Here is an 18870-nt window from a genome sequence, read left to right as displayed (position 1 = left end):
AATCACCAGTTGTCTTGAACTCACTGAAGTCTGAGATTTCCAGTTGTTTTGAATGGGGCAGAAGTCATGCTGGATTGACAGCATGACCAGTGTATTCAACATTTTCTGGCCTATGGTGTTGCGTGTGAATGTTTATCCTAATGTTTATCTTAAGCTTGGAAAATGAAACCCAGACTTGGACCACGCACCCCCTCCACTGAATAGCAGGCAGGAGCCACTGATTCCTTCCAAACCACTCATTGTTGAATTTGACATTTCCAACTTGTGTAATGTTTATGTCCAATGGCCGATGAGCATTGATACATTTTATCTATCATTTCTATTCATATGACAAGTGTCTGTGTGCCACCTTGATGACAGCTTTGCGCACTCTTGGCATTCTGTCAATCAGCTTCACCTGGAATGCTTTTCCAACAGTCTTGAAGGAGTTCTCACATATGCTGAGCACTTGTTTTATGCTTTTCCTTTACTCTGTGGTCCAACTCATCCCAAACCATCTCAATTGGGTTGAGGTTGGGTGATTATGGAGGCCCGGTCATCTGATGCAGCACTCCATCACTCTCCTTCTTGGTTAAATAGCCCGTACACAGCCTGGAGGTGTGTTGGGTCATTGTCCTGTTGAAAAACAAATGATCGTCCTACTAACAGCAAACAAGATGGGATGGCGTATCGCTGCAGAATGCTGTGGTAGTCGTGCTGGTTAAGTGTGCCTTGAAATCTAAAGAAATCATGACAGTGTCACCAGCAAAGCACCCTCACACCTCCTCCTCCATGCTTCACAGTGGGAACCACACATGCGGAGGTCATCCGTTCGCCTACTCTGCATCTCAGAAGGACATGGCAGTTGGAACCAAACATCTCTAATTTGAACTCATCAGACCAAAGGACAGATAAACACTGGTCTAATGTCCATTGCTTATGTTTCTTGGACCAAGCAAGTCTTCTTGTTGTGACGTGACTATCATTAATATGATGACTGCTATTCATTGAATAATTACCTCCTATGTTTATTTATTACTCAATTAAATTAATCATGTAACAATTAATTAATTAGTAATTATGTTTCCTGAATTAACTCAAGAATATATGGATATCATACCAGTCATCAATCAATCATTTCCTCATATCAGTCTCATTCTGAGTGTTGCATAATCCTTGGATATCTGCACAAACCCTAGCCTAAGTGATGAATCAGCGATACACAAATTGGCTTAATTATTTATTTACTAACTAAACAATCACACATAATTACATAAATACACACACACGGTATAGGTTATATTGATTGCTAACATAATGCAATGAAAAGTCCCTGGTGGACTAACCCGATATGACGGCTTGTTACACAATGGAAAGAGGTGGGGAAAGACAAAGAGCGGGAGAGACAAAGACTACAAGACCAGAAACTTTACATACTAACTGCCGACTGGGAATGTTTTGGTCTAGTCTTCAACTTCTTCACTCGTCGAGAGTTTCAGAGGGTCTTACCATTTTCTGGTCTTGTAGTTTTAACCATTTTGTGACATCCGGCTTAAACCATCCGCCTCCTTGGTCTAATGTACATTTCGTTACGAGTCCTTGAAAGCACTCCAGCCTGAAAGGCGGTTCCATCATGTTGACACAAACTCTGAGCTCACTTGGGCATAGCTACTGACTGGCACAAGTTTTGCAAGAAAAACAATTCTCATTTAGAAGGCTAAAATCACATTTCTATCTTTTCACAAAGAATTTCATATCAAATCATAAGTTGACAACATTTAGATGTAAATCTGATATATATATTGTGAAAGCTTTTAAAGTTACAATGTTTCCGTCATAACGTCTTTCTGATAATTTTAATGACATCACAAAATAGACATTAATTTTCTATATTCCATCTGTCATCATTCCCAATATTTGGATTTTGAAATATATTGTCCCAATGTTGATTGTTTGAAGTTTTGGCAGTCTCTCTCTGTTGTAACAGGGATTTTTAATTTCTCCATACTGCAGGGGCAAGAGAGAGAAAGTTTATGACTGGTCGTTAAGTCATAAAACCGTCCCAACTCCCCCAGGAGAGGGGGTTCTGGCTTTCTTCTAACATTTGCCTAGCCGATGAGTCCTTTTGGTCCTCTCCAAGGAGAGAGTCATGACATTCTTATTGGTGTCCTTTAGTAGTGGTTTCTTTGCAGCAATTCGACCATGAAGACCTGATTCACGCAGTCTCCTCTGAACAGTTGATCTTGAAATGTGTCTGTTACTTGAACCCAGTGAAGCATTTATTTGGGCTGCAATTTCTGAGGCTGGTAACTCTAATGAACCTATCCTCTGCAACAGAAGTAACTCTGGGTCTTCCTTTCCTGTGGCGGTCCTCATGAGAGCCAGTTTCATCATGGCGCTTCATGGTTTTTGCCACTGCACTTGAAGAAACTTTCAAAGTGGACTGGAGATTGACTGACCTTCATGTCTTAAAGTAATGATGGACTGTCATTTCTCTTTGCTTATTTGAGCTGTTCTTGCCATAATATAGACTTGGTCTTTTACCAAATAGTCTATCTTCTGTGTACCAACCCCACCTTGTCACAACACAACTGATTGCCTCAAACGCATTAAGAAGAAAAAATATTCCACAAATTAACTTTTAACAAGGCACACCTGTTAAAAGTTATGTGCGCGAGTGTTGCAAAATAAATGTACACATACATGTTATTCAATAATTTAATCCAAACGGCTTGCTCGCTTCAATGAGCATCTGGTCTAAAATAGAACTTGGTTCTATTTTTTGACGCATGAGTCGCTGCAAGTCCCGCCTCCTCATTGGGTTTTAGGAGCATATACCCCATGTGGGTGATTGAAAGATGAAATGAGGTCCACACTCCAGTCCAGTTGGTGGTGATAATGCACCATAAAGTTGGTTGCAAACCGCTATATAAAATACAAAGAAGAAGACTGAAGGGAGAGATTACTAGAAACCAACTAGGTTCACCCTTTTATCTGTGGATTAATTGTCGGAGTAGAGGACCTTGTGCATTTCAGATAAAATAACAACCCAAAGTTTATATCCCAGGACAAATTAGCTAGCTAGCTAAATGGCCATGAATGTTTCATGCATTTTTACCTGTCCCCAAATTGATACAGTTGGTTCAGAGTTCGTTTTGATATTTCAACCTGCGTGTCCTGAACGCGTTGGGACAAAATCAACATGCGCAAGATGGCACGCGCATGCCTAGTCTAGTCAGCATGTTAGCCAACAGAAGAAAACAAAAAACAAGTGGGAAGTTGGGAGTATCTATTATGTTGTGACGTGACTATCATTAATGTGATGACTGTTTTTAATCAAATCAATTATGTTTAATTATTATGTGATTAAATTAATCATGTAACAACTCATTAGTAACTTGGGGCACCACGGGAAAACTTATTTAACAATTTATTATCTCCTGAATTAATCTCAATCTATAGGTATGAATATATCCTATAACAGTCACTTATTCATGTATTATTACCTGTCTCCTTCTGAATGTCGTTGACCTCGTAAATCTGCACGAACCCTAGCCTAAGTGATGATTCAGCGATACACAAATTGGCTTATTTATTTACTAACTCACTAAATAATCACACAGAAATACACACACACAGTGTAGATTATTTATTACTAACATAATGCAATGAAACACAGTCCCTAGTGGACTAACCCGATATGACAGCTTGTTACACAATGGAAAGGGGGTGGGGAAAGATAAGGAGCGGGAGAGACAAAGAGAGTGGAATTATCGTACATACAGTTGAAAAACACACTCACTGTAAATATGGCTATTTAGTACCCTAACAACCACTCATTCAGAAAAGGAATGCAATACATATTTACGCGTAGATGTCTTTCTCTGTCGTCTCTCTGTTGAACTCGATAGTTCAATGTGGTGGCTCGCTGTAAGTCTCTGGTGGCCCACCAGAGGTCACAATTTCTAGTTGTAGGCTTCTTTTCTTCTGGAGTGTTCGTTAGAATGGATCCATCAGAGGTGTATCACAGTGGTGATAGGGAACTGTTCTTCTTTTGTTCTACATAGACTACTTTAAATTACCCAACTGTAGAGATTTAACCATTGGTAACGTATTCAGCTCACACTGCACGCAGACTGGTCTCAATGGTTGATTATTCAGGGTACAGCTAGGACCACTTTACACACCGGCAGCAACCCGGCATCACAGACAAACTGAATTGGTCCACTCACACAGACAGCATCGTGAGGAAGGCGCAGCAGCGCCTCTTCAACCTCAGGAGGCTGAAGAAATTCGGCTTGTCACCAAAAGCACTCACAAACTTCTACAGATGCACAATCGAGAGCATCCTGGCGGGCTGTATCACCGCCTGGTATGGCAACTGCACCGCCCTCAACCGTAAGGCTCTCCAGAGGGTAGTGAGGTCTGCACAACGCATCACCGGGGCAAACTACCTGCCCTCCAGGACACCTACACCACCCGATGCTACAGGAAGGCCATAAAGATCATCAAGGACATCAACCACCCGAGCCACTGCCTGTTCACCCCGCTGCCATCCAGAAGGCGAGGCCAGTACAGGTGCATCAAAGCTGGGACAGAGAGACTGAAAAACAGCTTCTATCTCAAGGCCATCAGACTGTTAAACAGCCACCACTAACATTGAGTGGCTACTGCCAACACACTGTCAATGACACTGACTCTACTCCAGCCACTTTAATCATGGGAATCGATGGGAAATGATGTAAATATATCACTAGCCACTTTAAACAATGCTACCTTATATAATGTTACTTACCCTACATTGTTCATCTCATATGCATATGTTGATACTGTACTCTATATCATCGACTGCATCCTTATGTAATACATGTATCACTAGCCACTTTAACTATGCCACTTGGTTTACATACTTATCTCATATGTATATACTGTACTCGATATCATCTACTGTATCTTGCCTATGCTGCTCTGTACCATCACTCATTCATATATCCTTATGTACATATTCTTTATCCCCTTACACTGTGTATGACAGTAGTTTTTTTGGAATTGTTAGTTAGATTACTTGCTCGTTATTACTGCATTGTCGGAACTAGAAGCACAAGCATTTCGCTACACTCGCATTAACATCTGCTAACCATGTGTATGTGACAAATAAAATTTGATTTGATTTGATTTGATTTTTGGTCTAATGTACATTTCCTTACGAGTCCTTTTATGCTTAGGTAAAAAGGGGCGTTCCATCATGCTGACACGAAGTCTGTGCTCACGTGGACGTGGTTACTGACTTAGTAAATGTTTATATGAAAAACAATTCTCATTTAGAAGGCTAAAATCATATTTTATCTTCACAACAGTATTCTTATACTTAATCATTTATTTTATACAACATTTAGATGCAAATCTGATCAATACATTGTGAAAGCTCTTAAAGTTACAATGTTACACCATCAAAATAATAAACCCACCAACCATTCCAAGCGTTTGGATTTCAAAACTAATGTTCCAATGTCAAATCTTTGGATGTTAAAGTTTTTAGCAAGAGTCTCTCTGTAACACTCAGACATTCAATACTGCAGAGCCAAAGGGAGAGTTTCTGCCAGGTATTTACAATCTGGTCGTTAAATCATAAAACCGGGCCAACTCCCCCAGGAGAGAGAGAGTTTGGCTGTCAGCCATTGGCCTAGCTGATCCGGCACCTTTGATCCTCACCAAGGAGTGACAGTCATGACAATTATATAGATAAGATACTCAAGTGGCCACTCTAACAATGAAAATACATGTCTTCAAAGATGGAAGGAAGTCGGGAGGAGGCGAGATCAGGTGGGACCATTCTAGCGAATGAGAGGGCAGTTACACGCTTGAACAACATGCATAACACTGATATAAAGTTATTTTTCTACCTTCATTAAATTATTTGATACGGTAATACAAAGTTGGAAAAACCCAAATCGCCCTGCCAACTATTAGCCCATTTACTTGTCTTCTCAGCCAGCCAGCGCTGGCGCCATAACATCAAAATGCCATAGTGGTAGCTAGTCCACTTAACCATTGAATAACCCCAACCAAAGAGAAATAGGCCTAATATGAGTGTATGAATAATCACATTCATATTCTAAGTATGTAATATATAAGATTGTGGTAGGAAGTAGAGAGCAATTATCTGTTATGTTTTCATTTTTGTTTCATGTCAGACATTGGCACCACCAAGAGCTGTGTTTTCCAGTCAGGTGAGCTACAATGTTTTGTGAGTCTGTGGTCCCTCAGATCAGTCTTTTCCCTGTGACCTCACAACCATTCTGAGTTTTACAGTGAGGAGAATCTGATGAACACAGTATTTCTGTTCTGGTAAAAAGTACAGGTCAGTCGTGACGGAGTCTAGTGTAGTGGTCTAAGCTCCCTGACTCTGTACCAGATATGCCCCCTGGCAACAGGGATTGGGCCCCCTGGCAACAGGGATTGGGCCCCACCTCGGCCACCCTCGGTCTATGCCCCTACTATGTTTCAATCTTTACATTTCCAGCTATACTGTGAAAAAAAAAAAAACATTTAAGAAAAAAAAAGGTTCAGGTCGGTCAACCCATGGACAGTGCTGAATTCCAAATTGACCCCTTCTCGTAGCCCCTTCTCGACCCCTTCTCGTAGCCCCGAAACAGTGACACTGCATGTGTCATGTTTAACTCCACTGAAATCCATGCAAGCCTAATTGGGCAATCAGAGTACATTTTTAGTACGAAGTGTTGAAAGTAGGACTGATCAAAGTAATGAATCAGTATAATCTATTGGCAGTCCTCTCATCCCTCTTTACAAGACCTCAGAACTCTTGTCTTGTGTGTCAGGAAGGATGTTCTGTTTGCAAGTCTGTTGTTGAAGAGGCTGTAGAGAAAGTATATTATTCATCATTACCGAACAGATCACCCTCCTCCAACAGTTACATCAAGTAAAAGAGACCGCCCCTCTCCCTGCCTTCACTCACTACCTACCTACATCGCACGCTTTCTCAATCACAGGCAAGCACTCCAATGCACACTATACGGTAGGTTAGTGGAACAGTTGGCAAAGACCAGTTGGTGTAGGCTAGTTTCAGTCAGAGCATCAGTGATGACGTTGTGACTGAGGCTACAACACAGGAAGAGAGGAAGAGAATGAGTGGTCAATAACTGATCAGACAATACTTACCTGCACAAAATGGATCGATGGACACACACAAACACAAACTAAAACATACTCACCCCAGCACTTGTCCTATGTGCAGGTTTGTATGGAGGGGCTGTAGGTGGTGGTCTGTGAATTGATAGTGCCGAGGTCCAGTTCTGGCAGCACCTCTGAGTAGCCCAGAACAAGAGATCCACAGGCCTGCCAGTCTAGCTTGGTCTTCAAGAGGTCCAGCTCCCCATCTGAGACTCTGCACAGGGACACGGCACACATCAAAGTTTTGCTGAAACTGGGAAGATAAAACCAAGAGAACATCACAGTATATATATATATATATACACACACAAATTAATTTTATTTGTCACATGCGCCAAATACAACGTTAGTGAACTGCTTACTTACAAGCCCTTAACTAACAATGCAGTTAAGAAAAATAAGTGTTTAGTAAAAAAAATAGCTAAGTAAAAAATACATGTAAAAAATAATAAAGAGCAGCAGTAAAATATATGGGGGGTACTGGTACAGAGTCAATGTGCGGGGGCACCGGTTAGTTGAGGTAATTGAGGTAATATGTACATGTAAGTAATATGTACATGTAGTTAAAGTGACGATACATAGATAATAAACAGAGTAGCAGCAGCATAAAAGAGCGTGAGGGGGGTCAAGCAATGCAAATAGTCTGGGTAGCCATTTGATTAACTGTTCAGGAGTCTTATGGCTTGGGGGTAGAAGCTATTGAGAAGCCTTTTGGACCTAGACTTGGTGCTCTGGTAACACTTGCCGTGCGGTAGCAGAGAGAACAATCTATGACTAGTGTGGCTGGAGTCTTCCTCTGACACCACCTGGTATAGAGGTCCTGGATGGCAGGAAGATTGGCCCCAGTGATGCACTGGGCCGTACACACTACCCTCTGTAGTGCCTTGCGGTCGGTGGCCGAGCAGTTGCCATACCAGGCAGTGATGCAACCAGTCAGGATGCTCTCGATGGTGCAGCTGTATAACTTTTTGAGGATCTGAGGACCCAAGACATTTTTTTTCAGTCTTCTGAGAGGGAATAGGCTTTGTCTTGCCCTCTTTATGACTGTGTGTTTGGTCCATGATAGTTTGTTGTTGATGTGGACACCAAGGAACTTGAAGCTCTCAACCTGCTCAACTACAGCCCCGTTGATGAGAATGGAGGAGTGCTCGGTCCTCCTTTTCCTGTAGTCAACAATCATCTCCTTTGTCTTGATCACATTGAGGGAGAGGTTGTTGTCCTGGCACCACACGGCTAGGTGTCTGACCTCCTCCCTATAGGCTTTCTCATCGTTGTCGGTGATCAGTTGAAATCACTGTTGAAATCAGCAAACTTAATGATGGTGTTGGAATTGTGCCTGGCCATGCTGTCATGAGTGAACAGGGAGTACAGGAGGGGATTGAGCACACAACCCTGAGGGGTCCCCGTGTTGAGAATCAGCGTGGCGGATGTGTTGTTATCTACCCTTAACACATGGAGGCGGCCCGTCAGGAAGTCCATGATCCAGTTCCAGAAGGACGTGTTTAGTCCCAGGGTCCTTAGCTTATTGATGAGCTTTGCGGGCACTATGGTGTTGAACGCTGAGCTGTAGTCAATGAATAGCATTCTCATGTAGGTGTTCCTTTTGTCCGGGTGGGAAAGGGCAGTGTTCAGTGCAATAGAGATTGCATCATCTGTGCATATTGGGGCGGTATGCAAATTGGAGTTTGTCTAGAGTTTCTGGGATAATGGTATTGTTGTGAGTCATGAGCAGCCTTTTAAAGCACTTCATGGTTACAGACGTGAGTGCTACGGGTCGGTAGTCATTTAGGCAGGTTACCTTAGTGTTCTTTGGCACAGGTGGTGTGCTTGAAACATGTTGGAATTACAGACTCAGTCAGGGACAGGTTGAAAATGTCAGTGAAGACACTTGCCAGCTGGTCAGCGCATGCTTCGAGTACATGTCCTTGTAATCCGTCTGGCGCTGCGGCCTTGTAAATTTGCCCTGTGTAATGGAAATGTTAATGTTTGTGCTTTTCTTATAGAATGGCACATGAATAAAACACAGAAATTAGTTATAAATCCATTTCTGTGTTCATGCAAGTGTCTGACTGTACAAATCCTCACTATCAGTAGATGCAATTTGGCAGTACGCCCAGACGTTGTTTCGAGAACGAACAAAAGATATCTCAGTTTAAAGGTCTCAGCTTAGAGAGGAGAAGCATCGTGAGGTGTTGGTCTGTCACATGTTGTGAAACAGTATTGGTCAGTCACATGAATGAAACAAAATAGTAATGATTAATGAATTATGCTAAATTCTGCAAATATAACTTGTCTGTCTATTGCCGTATATAAGACAACTTTTGGGTCTGCCCAAGGAGAGCTCCTGATTGACATGTGTACTATGGTGCATTGAGTTCGTTGGAACCACTCCAGCACGCTGACAATAAACAATTATTAATTTAAGATTGACTTCGAGTGTCCCTGCGTAGGATTTTTCCACAACACCTGTTTAAAGATCTTACTCATATCGGCTACGGAGGGCGTGATCACACAGTTGTCTGGAACAGCTGATGCTCTCAGGCATGTTTCAGTGTTACTTGCATTGAAGCAAGCATAGAAGTAATTTAGCTCGCCTGGTAGGCTCGTGTCCCTGGGTAGCTCACGGCTATAATTCCCTTCGTAGTCTGTAATAGTTTGCAAGACCTGCCACATCCGATGAGCGTCAGTGCCGGTGTAGTACAATTCAATCTTAGTCCTGCATTAACGCTTTGCCTGTTTGGTGGTGCGTCGGAGGGCATAGTGGGATTTCTTATAAACTTCCTGGTTAGAGTCCCGCTCCATGAAAGCGGCAGCTCTACCATTTAGCTCAGTGCGGATGTTGTCTGCAATTCATGGCTTCTGGTTGGGGTAAGTACGTACAGTCACTGTGGGGACGACGTCATCGATGCACTTATTGATGAAGCCAGTGACGGATGTGGTGTACTCCTCAATGCCATCGGAAGAATCCTGGAACCTATTCCAGGCTGTGCCAGCAAAACAGTCCTGTAGCTTAGCATCTGTTCATCTGACCGCTGTTTTATTGAACGAGTCATTGGTGCTTTCTACTTTAGTTTTCGCTTGTAAGCAGGAATCAGGCGGATAGAATTATGGCTAGTTGTCAAATCATTATCTGTGTCTACATAACATAACCTTAGATTGACAATATGCGGGATGGGAGGCCACTCCCTCAATGGTCTGTCTCCTACCTCAGTCTCTTAGTGGTGAGAAAAGGCAACAACACATCTGCCACGCTGACCATCAACATAGGGGCCCCTCAGAGGTGCATGCTTAGTCTTTCCTGTACTCCCTGTTCACCCACTACTGCATGGCCGCGCAAGTCTCCAACACCATCATTAAAATTGCCGACGACACAGCGGTGGTAAGCCTCACCGGCGATGATGAGACAGCCTATAGGGAGGAGACCTGGCAGTGTGGTGCCAGGACAACAACCTCTCCCTCAACATCAGCAAGACAAAGGAGATGATCATGGCCTCCAGGAAACGGAGGGCCGAGCACGCCCCCATTCACATCGACAGGGCTGTAGTTGAGCAGGTCGAGAGCTTCAAGTTCCTTGGTGTCCACATTACTAAGGATTTATCATGGTTCAAACACACCAACACAGTCGTGAAGAGGGTACTACAACACTTCTTCCCACTCAGGAGGCTGAAAAGATTTGGCATGGGACCTCAGATCCTAAAAAAGTTATACAGCTGCACCATTGAGAACATCTTGACTGGCTGCATCACCGCTTGGAACGGCACTGCTTGGCATCCGACCGCAAAACACTAGGGTAGTTCAGGCGGGCGGCCCAGTTCATCACTGGGGCCGAGCTCCCTACCAGGACCTCTGTACCAGGCTGTGTAAGAGAAAGGCCCTAAAAATGGTCAAAGACTCTAGCCACCCAAGTCATAAACTGTTCTCTCCGCTACCGCACGGCAAGTGGTACTGATGTACTAATTCTGGAACCAACAGGACCCATTACGTCATTACAGACCCTGGTTTGATTCAAGGCTGTATCACAACCGCCGTGATTGGGAACCCATAGGGCGGCGCACAATTGGCCCAGCGTCATCATTGTAAATAAGAATTTTTTCTTGACTGACTTGCCTAGTTAAATAAATAAATAAAAATTACATACAGTATATACCTCCATTACCTCATACTCCTGCACATCTACTCAATACTGGTACCCCTTGTATATAGCAAACAGCAAACTTATTCAAACGCCATCAACATGTTACTTGTAAAAACTGTAAGAACAACTAAGAAAGCCTACAATCGAACACAGGAGACATCTCAGCACACTATGTTAGAGGACAAAAGGACAAAATGAGCTTCATAAGATTTTATCTTACTATAGGGTTAATGCTAAAGCCACAGTCTAAGATATTCCAGTATTTTTGAAACAAAGCCTATTAATGAAACAAAGCCCGACCCTTTTATTTTCAAAGAATCAACGTAATATTAATAAAAACTTTCTTAACCAAAAAGCTAGGGACATAATGCCCTAAGCTATGGACATATTACTCCATTGTTTATGTTGCCACAGGAGACTTGTAAGGGCCATCACCTTCAGACAGGTCTGAAAAGGGGTGCTTTGTCCAAAAGAGGCAGGGATGCACAGCAGAGGTCTTTACGGATATACCCGAACCAATTACCTAGGATCCGACCCGTTATTGTGTAGTTGACCCTCGGATCCCGGGTCAGTCAATTGCATTAATCTCTCTCCTCCACTTGTCTGCCTCTCACTCTGTCTGGCTTAAGTACTCGCTACAGGAAACATTGTTTCAACTCACTGTTTCCCCTCGCCAATGAGCTCCGAACAGACACAGCTGTATTTGCACAAGGGAGAAGTGTTCAGGTAGACTAATTCATGACATTTCTACTGGAGATTTGGGATGAGCAATCTGTTGCCATTTCACACTGGGACGTGCTGTGGTTACTTAGGCCTATCGAGAAGGAGAGTGTTGGAAAGATTTTTTAAATACAGTGAGGAACTATTGTCATTCGCAATGGATGTAAAACACTCTGTTGACTTTGTGTGAGGTGACGGAAAAAAACACAGAAGCGCCGCAGCTCATAAGTGGTGGTCAGTTAAGACAATCAGAATTACTACCAGACATCCCCATATGGGAATATTTATAGGCCTACATTTGCGTACAGGCCAGGTACTTTATGTGTGCTCAAGAAAAAAAGATACAAATAAACATGAACAAAGGGCAAACAATTCACAATGAATGTGCACGAAAAAGCGGGAGACAGAGCGCATTCTGGAGAGAGACAGCCGACTAGTGCGTCTTCGCCACACATACCTCTTCCCTTCATATTGTGTTGACATTTTAAAATTAGGGATGTCATTTATGAAAATATTAAGCTATATTACTTTAGTTTAGCCTACAACAGAAAATGCATGTGAAACGTTAAAGTTCACTGCCTAACAGACAAGTCAAAACAATTCTGCTGGCTTGCGTAGCAATAAAGCACAGCATTTATTTATTTATTTTTCGGATACATATGGGTTCGATACAGACCTGGATCAGATTCTCCCTCATTTCGGATATATTTTGGGTCGGATCTGGTACACCTTGGACCTGAATCAGGCTTTGATTTTCACACAAACAAATTGCGGGTCCTGTCGGATGGGAATTTCACAGATTCAATTCAGTTTGGATCAAAATTTCAGGATCCGAGAAGACCTCTAATATACAGTACTCACAGTCACTGGTTCAACTTTAATGAGAATCTCTCATGGTGGACATCACAAACCTGGAACTCAGCCTGCAGAAAGACAGAATGCATAGTCATGGTAAAAAACAACAATTGAATAAACTAAAGAGCTACTTAAATTAAATAGTGAATAGTTTGAGGGAATGAAGCTCTCACCTTTTGCAAATTATCTGATGTTTATATATAAAAGCATGTTCTTCCTGAAGTCTACATAAATGTGCAACGTTGAATGTTGCAGCAGATAGAAAAGCACTGCAGTGCATTTGTCCTAATGAAAACATCTTGATCTCCAACAAAAATATAGCGATAAAACAGTCTCTCAAAAACAGATTACCAAAATATGATTTTAAAAAAAGGTATTAAAAAAAATAAAGCATGATTAATTTTGAACAGTGGAAAAGTTGACAACTTTCAGAGCCTTGCTCTCCATCTTGTTTCTATTTAAGATGACCATTCAAGTAGGCAATTCAATGGTTATACAAAAAAGTGAGGGGAAAAATGGTCCAGAAATAAGCTAATAACACTAAAATAATGACTGGTCTCCTTTCAAAATTAGATTTTTTTTCATTCAATTAGTCTTTTCAAAAACAAGACCAGGCGTCAAAAGAAGGCCAAGGAAATATGCAAATTCAACCATTGAGACGAAGCATGGATGATGGATAAGCGTTATTTGACGTTCAACATTCACTGACACCGCGTTTGAACATCATTAGGCTATACAATATATCACAAAATAAGTATATAGTGTAACTATATTATACTTGCATCTACTTATTGTCTGAGGTTGCATTGCTGTTTATCTTTCACCAGTCTGAACACAAAAGTTAAGGTGCTAGAAAGAAAATCACGTTCATGCAACATTTTTGAAAGGGACAAAGTTAAACCTGTTATAAAAAAAGGTTATGTCCTGTATAGTCCTACTGTGGTTCATTAGTAAATAAATAAACAAATAAAAGACTCACTCACTCTGTCTGTCATGTCTATTACTTTACCATTTTCATTCTTCTGCAGGTGTGGCAGTGAGCTTTTCTTCTTCCTTTGCCTACACTGTCTGGAATGTTCTCCTCATTGACACTATTTTTGGTTCATCCAAAAAGGACAGCCATTCCCAAATCTGATTCTTCTTGCACATGTCCATGCCTTCAATGGCAATACTGACTGCATTTGACTTAGCTTTTTGCAATTGATCTAATATTGCCAAATCCTTTCTGAATCGATCATTCTTTTGTGACAGGAGCTCTAAATCGACTGGACGCATCATAGAACATACCTTCAGAAAACTGGCTAGGATCAACTCAACAATCTGAACAGTCAACTCAAAAAAAGTCTGTGTCGGTCCACATGGTAAGCCTGTCAAACACAAGGTTCTTGGGTACCTCAATGTCATCAAACAAGCATGCATTTCCTTCAACAAGGTCTCTCCCATCTTCCTGCAATTCCTTGAGTTTGGTAACAAGGGTTTGGTATCTTTCTTCCATCTCCAACACGTTTCCCTTCAAAGTTAAGGCTCTCCAGAGAGGATCAATGATAAGCTTGGAAACCAGACCCAGAGCTCTGCATCCGGCCTTGAACTGTTGAACCTCCAAATCAGCAACAACTGTGGCAAGCAAACTACTCTCAGCTCCGTACGTACTGGTAAACTCAACCAAATCATCATGGATGCTATACACCCCAGCAGAATTATGAAACAGACCATCAATTCTATGTCCAATGGATAGAGACAAAGGAACTTCATCAAATTATTTTTTGCTGGTCAAAAAGGTTTCGAACGGAACAAGCTGACCGTCCTCTGCCCATCCAAGCTCTTGCACAGCATCACTCACAGAACTCACCAAACGCACTGTTCCAGACTCCAACTCTGTTGTCCCAATGTTAGGGGAGCTATGGACTCCTACTTCCTTATCTCCTAAAATCATATTTTCCCAAAGTAGAAGACTTGTTTTTGCCTGGTGAGCAAAGCCATCAATCAAATGTAAGCCACAGAAGAGCTGACTTACAAGGCACATCATTGTCTTTTCAGTGGAACTAAAGCCACAATGTTTCTCAACCATCAGTGGTAGGATGTCTGATCTGTATTCAGCGAGGATTTGTTCAAATTTCTTTTCGGAACCAGTCCCAGCACCAAAACACTTTGAAAAGGTTACAAAAATCCATCTCATCTGTTGCATTTCACCACTCGTAACAATTTCATTGATCATTTTCCTGCAAATGTCAACTTGGTAGTTCTCTGGGTATGGGGTTTGCTCTATGACCCCAGAGTGAACGTCAGACTCCTTTAAGCAGAAGTCAGTGGGTCCATTATCTTGGCCAAGCTTGACAGTTTCATCTGTTTCGATAGAGATGATCTCTTCAGCATGCAGAGACCATACAGTCCTTGCATCAGCGACCAGATATTTCAAACCGCTCTTGTTAACCATCTTCTGATAGTTCATCTTCTCCTCTGTATCATTTGCCTCTTGTAATCCTTTTCAAATCCAATTGTCTTTTTGACAATCTTGCAGGTGGAGTAGCTTCTTTTTTCTTGTATTGTCTAGTCACAAGCGGTATTATAAACACTTCTTTTGAAAAGTCTTCATTTGTGACATGTTTCCGTTTAGCCATTCGTTTCAGTTTAGATGAAATATGTATGGCAAATTGACAGCGTTTCTGATTTTGCAAATCTAGATCAAAATTATATTCCAGTATATCATAGACAGTATACATATAAGCCTTTTTTGTATTTTTTGCAAACTTATGAACCTCATACATTACGCCATTAGTCAGTAACTGTGAGTCAAGTTTTGTTTTGGATGGTGGTTTGGATCTCAATTCAAGTTCCACACCTTCTTCTTTGCACAAGGGGTAGCAGTTTTTCACCACTTTCTCTGCAAAAGGCATCACGTTTGCCTTTTTAATTTTGCTGACAGGGACCTTCGTTTTTCCAGCTGACAATGTGAGTCCAGTCTCGTTGGAGATGGTCTGTTTCTTCACAGACTGAGAAATTAGGCCGACCCGTCTACCTCTATGAAATTTCTCTGCCTTCGTGTCTCTTACTTTGCAAGTGGCTCTTTCTCCCTTTTTCCTTCTCAAATCGAATCGTTTTCTTTCTGTTACTTTTTTCGGTCCTTGATATTTCCACACAATTGAGTCAATTGAGTTAATGACCTGCATTTTACTGGAAATCACTGCAGGTTTCTTTCTTGTGCCAACCCCCAGTGAGAATGATTCCTTTAAATATGGAGGTTTCCTTCTATGTGCCATGCATGTCATTTTCTTAACAACTCGTCTCAACTTTGTAATAATATAGGTAGACAGCTTGGTTTTCTCAATAGGCAAATCAAGATCAAAATTGTGCTCTAGGACATCAATGACAATTTGCTTGTAAGTTCCACAAACATCTTTGGCAAAATTGCCAAGTTCAATCATTACACCGTTGGTCAATAATTCCGCATTACGTTTCTCTTTTGCCCCAAAATTGGATTTCACATCAAGTTCTAATCCTATTTTCTTACAGAGGGGATAGGGGTCCTTCATTGTTTTTGATATTGTAGACGCCATTAGATGCCCGTTTTGGTCCCTTGCAAGGCTGTACGCCGTTCCACCAGCACACTGCGTTACATCTTTCTCAGTTAACAGGTTGTCTGTCTTGAAATGCTGAGTAAGTCTGGATACGATGTCCAGATGAGATTTGTCCATTAAGAGCGTGTCAGCAGGTTCAAGATTTTCTGACACACGGTTATAATTCTTTGCAGTTGAAAGGGCATATTTTGAACCTTTTATCGTGTTGGAATCAGGAAGGGTAAAAACCTGAATTGGTAATGGAGGTGTTCCTAGAACAGTTTTTCGGTTTCTCATCAATTCTCTTAATTTGTGCATAGTATGTGTCGCAAAATCATACCTTTGATGCTTTTGCAAACCAAGATCAAAGTTGTACTCTAGAATGTCACAGACAACATGCTGCTGAGCTCTATTAACTTCTTTAGCAAAATCAGAAACCTCAACCATCACACCTTTAGTCAGCAACTGCACATCTAGTTTCTGATTGGATCCAGACCCAACATTGAAATTCAAGCCAATTTTCTTGCAGTTGGAGTATGGATCCTTCAACTTTTTTCCAGCTGACGACCTTTGCGAAATATGTTTTGAGTAATTAACACGATGTCGCCACATATCTCCATCTTTTCTCCCTTTTTGTGCCTTGACCATTTTCTTCCCTCTTTTTTTAATTTTAACGTCGTAGTCTTCCTCTTGAACAGAGGTAGAAGTAAATGGTGTACAATAGGCTGGAAGAATAGGCCTGTGAGTCCTCATATGACATGGTTGCAGCACTGGAGTTAAATTACTGTCACTTGCTATTGCAGGTGAAATTATCAGAAACGGTTTGGCAATACTTTGACTTGGGAGATTAACATAATCAGTCAGCACTTGATCATTGTTTAGTGGCTGTATTTGAAAGCTGCTAAATATCTGTGCAGTTGGGTTGATTTGTCCTCCCAAAGAAACACTTTCTGCAACTAAATGTTGCGACTGAGAACAGGTACATACTTTTCCAATCTGAATATCATTGGGAGATATGTAAAAACATGGCTTATCTTTGATTAAATTCCCTACAGGGGTGCTTGGGTTATCCTGTTCTGTGTGAACATGGACAACACCTTTACCACCCACATTTACAGCTGGAGCACCAACTGTTGTTGATTTAATTTTAATCTCCCTATCTCTTGATTTTGTATCTTCTAACGGAACACAAATAAGGCTTTATTTTGTTGTGTCATACCAATTTTCGGCATATGAATAACTTGCATTAAAAGAGTCAGACAAAATGACAGCTGGGGATATCTCCATCTCATCCTCCTCTGGCTTTATATCTACATCCATCTCACACCGACTTAACTAGCTATCTGGGTGACACCCAGGGTCAACTTAAATATAGTTTGGTTAGACCTAGTAATGTCCAAGTAGCTGACCAGGCCTATCTCCTTAAGCATATCAATCCAATAGATTTTTATAAAGTCCTTTTTATAACAGTGAAAATGGTGAGAGTCTGAGGAAATAGGTTATGTAATATTAGATATAGTGGTGTAACTACAGATGATTCCAAGTTTAATGTTTGGCCTACACCAACTGACCAAGGGAGTCCACCCACTCAACTTCTCTGTCTGCTTGTAAAAATGACTGGTTATTACACCACAACACCTAATGGGTGCTTTGTGTCCTGAATTACCCCCACACAGTTTATCAAACTAACCTCAGGCTAATTGACAAGCCTAACTTGCATCTCACTGCAGTAACGTTAAATCCAATGAGTCTTGGCACATAACAAATGCATATTGTGAGTACCACCAAGCAGCCAACTCATCTAGCTAACTATGTATTGAGGTCTATATTGACGGCAAATATGCCACTTGCAAGGGCGCATTGATTGCAGAACATGAATTATCAGTACATGGAGTAGCCTATTGTTTGTCATAGACTAGTGGCTCACATCAAATAGCCTCGCTAAGCTTGCTAACGTTAGTTAGCTATTACTGTAGCTACCTTGATTTTGCAGGTCCCCCTTAGCCTTCAATAAAACAGTTTGGAACTTGAAAAAAAGTTGGTGCTACAGTAAAGTACTTCATCTTCCAGGTGGGTAACGGTTAGCTTATTCCGGAAATGTGAACTGAATGTTCTGAGTCCGAGATAGTGAGATTCTATTGGACCGTTAAAGTATTTATTAGCATTTTTCCGTTAGGGAACGCCTACCCTGACATGCGCCTGTGCAATAACTCAATTCGCCCTCGCAGTCCTAAAAAACGCTTCTTTTAATTTTATTTTTACTTTTAACTTTGGCAAAGGGTAAAGTCTACAAAACGCAGTCCACTCTGTTTGTAACAGATTATAATTTGGGAAACAGAAAACTGTATGTAGACCAAATATTTCTTAAATTAGAAAATTTGCAGAATGTAGGCCAAAATCAATCTCTGTCCACATTCTCCCACTTGTCGGCTACTG

The 18870-nt window shown here is 41.4% G+C and overlaps 1 protein-coding gene across 4 annotated transcripts; it reads right to left on the bottom strand.

Moving 5' to 3' along the window:
- Positions 1–5166: 5166 nt before the first annotated feature.
- LOC112248979 lies at positions 5167–18568 on the bottom strand. Of its 4 annotated transcripts, none has more exons than XR_006083248.1 (6): positions 18415–18568; positions 12887–12948; positions 12702–12802; positions 7212–7384; positions 6963–7098; positions 5167–6855 (listed from the first exon to the last, which is right to left on the bottom strand). XR_006083248.1 is itself a non-coding variant. In XM_042320875.1 (6 exons), exon 1 carries the CDS (start codon positions 17185–17187, stop codon positions 15343–15345), a length of 1845 nt encoding a protein of 614 aa, XP_042176809.1. In that variant the 5' UTR covers positions 17188–18402; the 3' UTR covers positions 5167–6855; positions 6963–7098; positions 7212–7384; positions 12702–12802; positions 12887–12948; positions 13054–15342. The 4 variants fall into 4 exon arrangements, 2 of the variants coding, with proteins under 2 accessions (XP_042176809.1, XP_042176810.1); XM_042320875.1 differs by lacking the exon at positions 18415–18568 and adding an exon at positions 13054–18402; XR_006083249.1 differs by lacking the exon at positions 12702–12802 and having other exon boundaries at positions 18415–18567.
- Positions 18569–18870: the final 302 nt, after the last annotated feature.

This window comes from Oncorhynchus tshawytscha, linkage group LG04, assembly GCF_018296145.1.
Source record: "Oncorhynchus tshawytscha isolate Ot180627B linkage group LG04, Otsh_v2.0, whole genome shotgun sequence".
In the NCBI taxonomy this organism is placed as follows: domain Eukaryota; kingdom Metazoa; phylum Chordata; class Actinopteri; order Salmoniformes; family Salmonidae; genus Oncorhynchus; species Oncorhynchus tshawytscha.
Note: the sequence above shows the minus strand (reverse complement) of the source record. Positions and strands in the feature narration are given on the sequence as shown.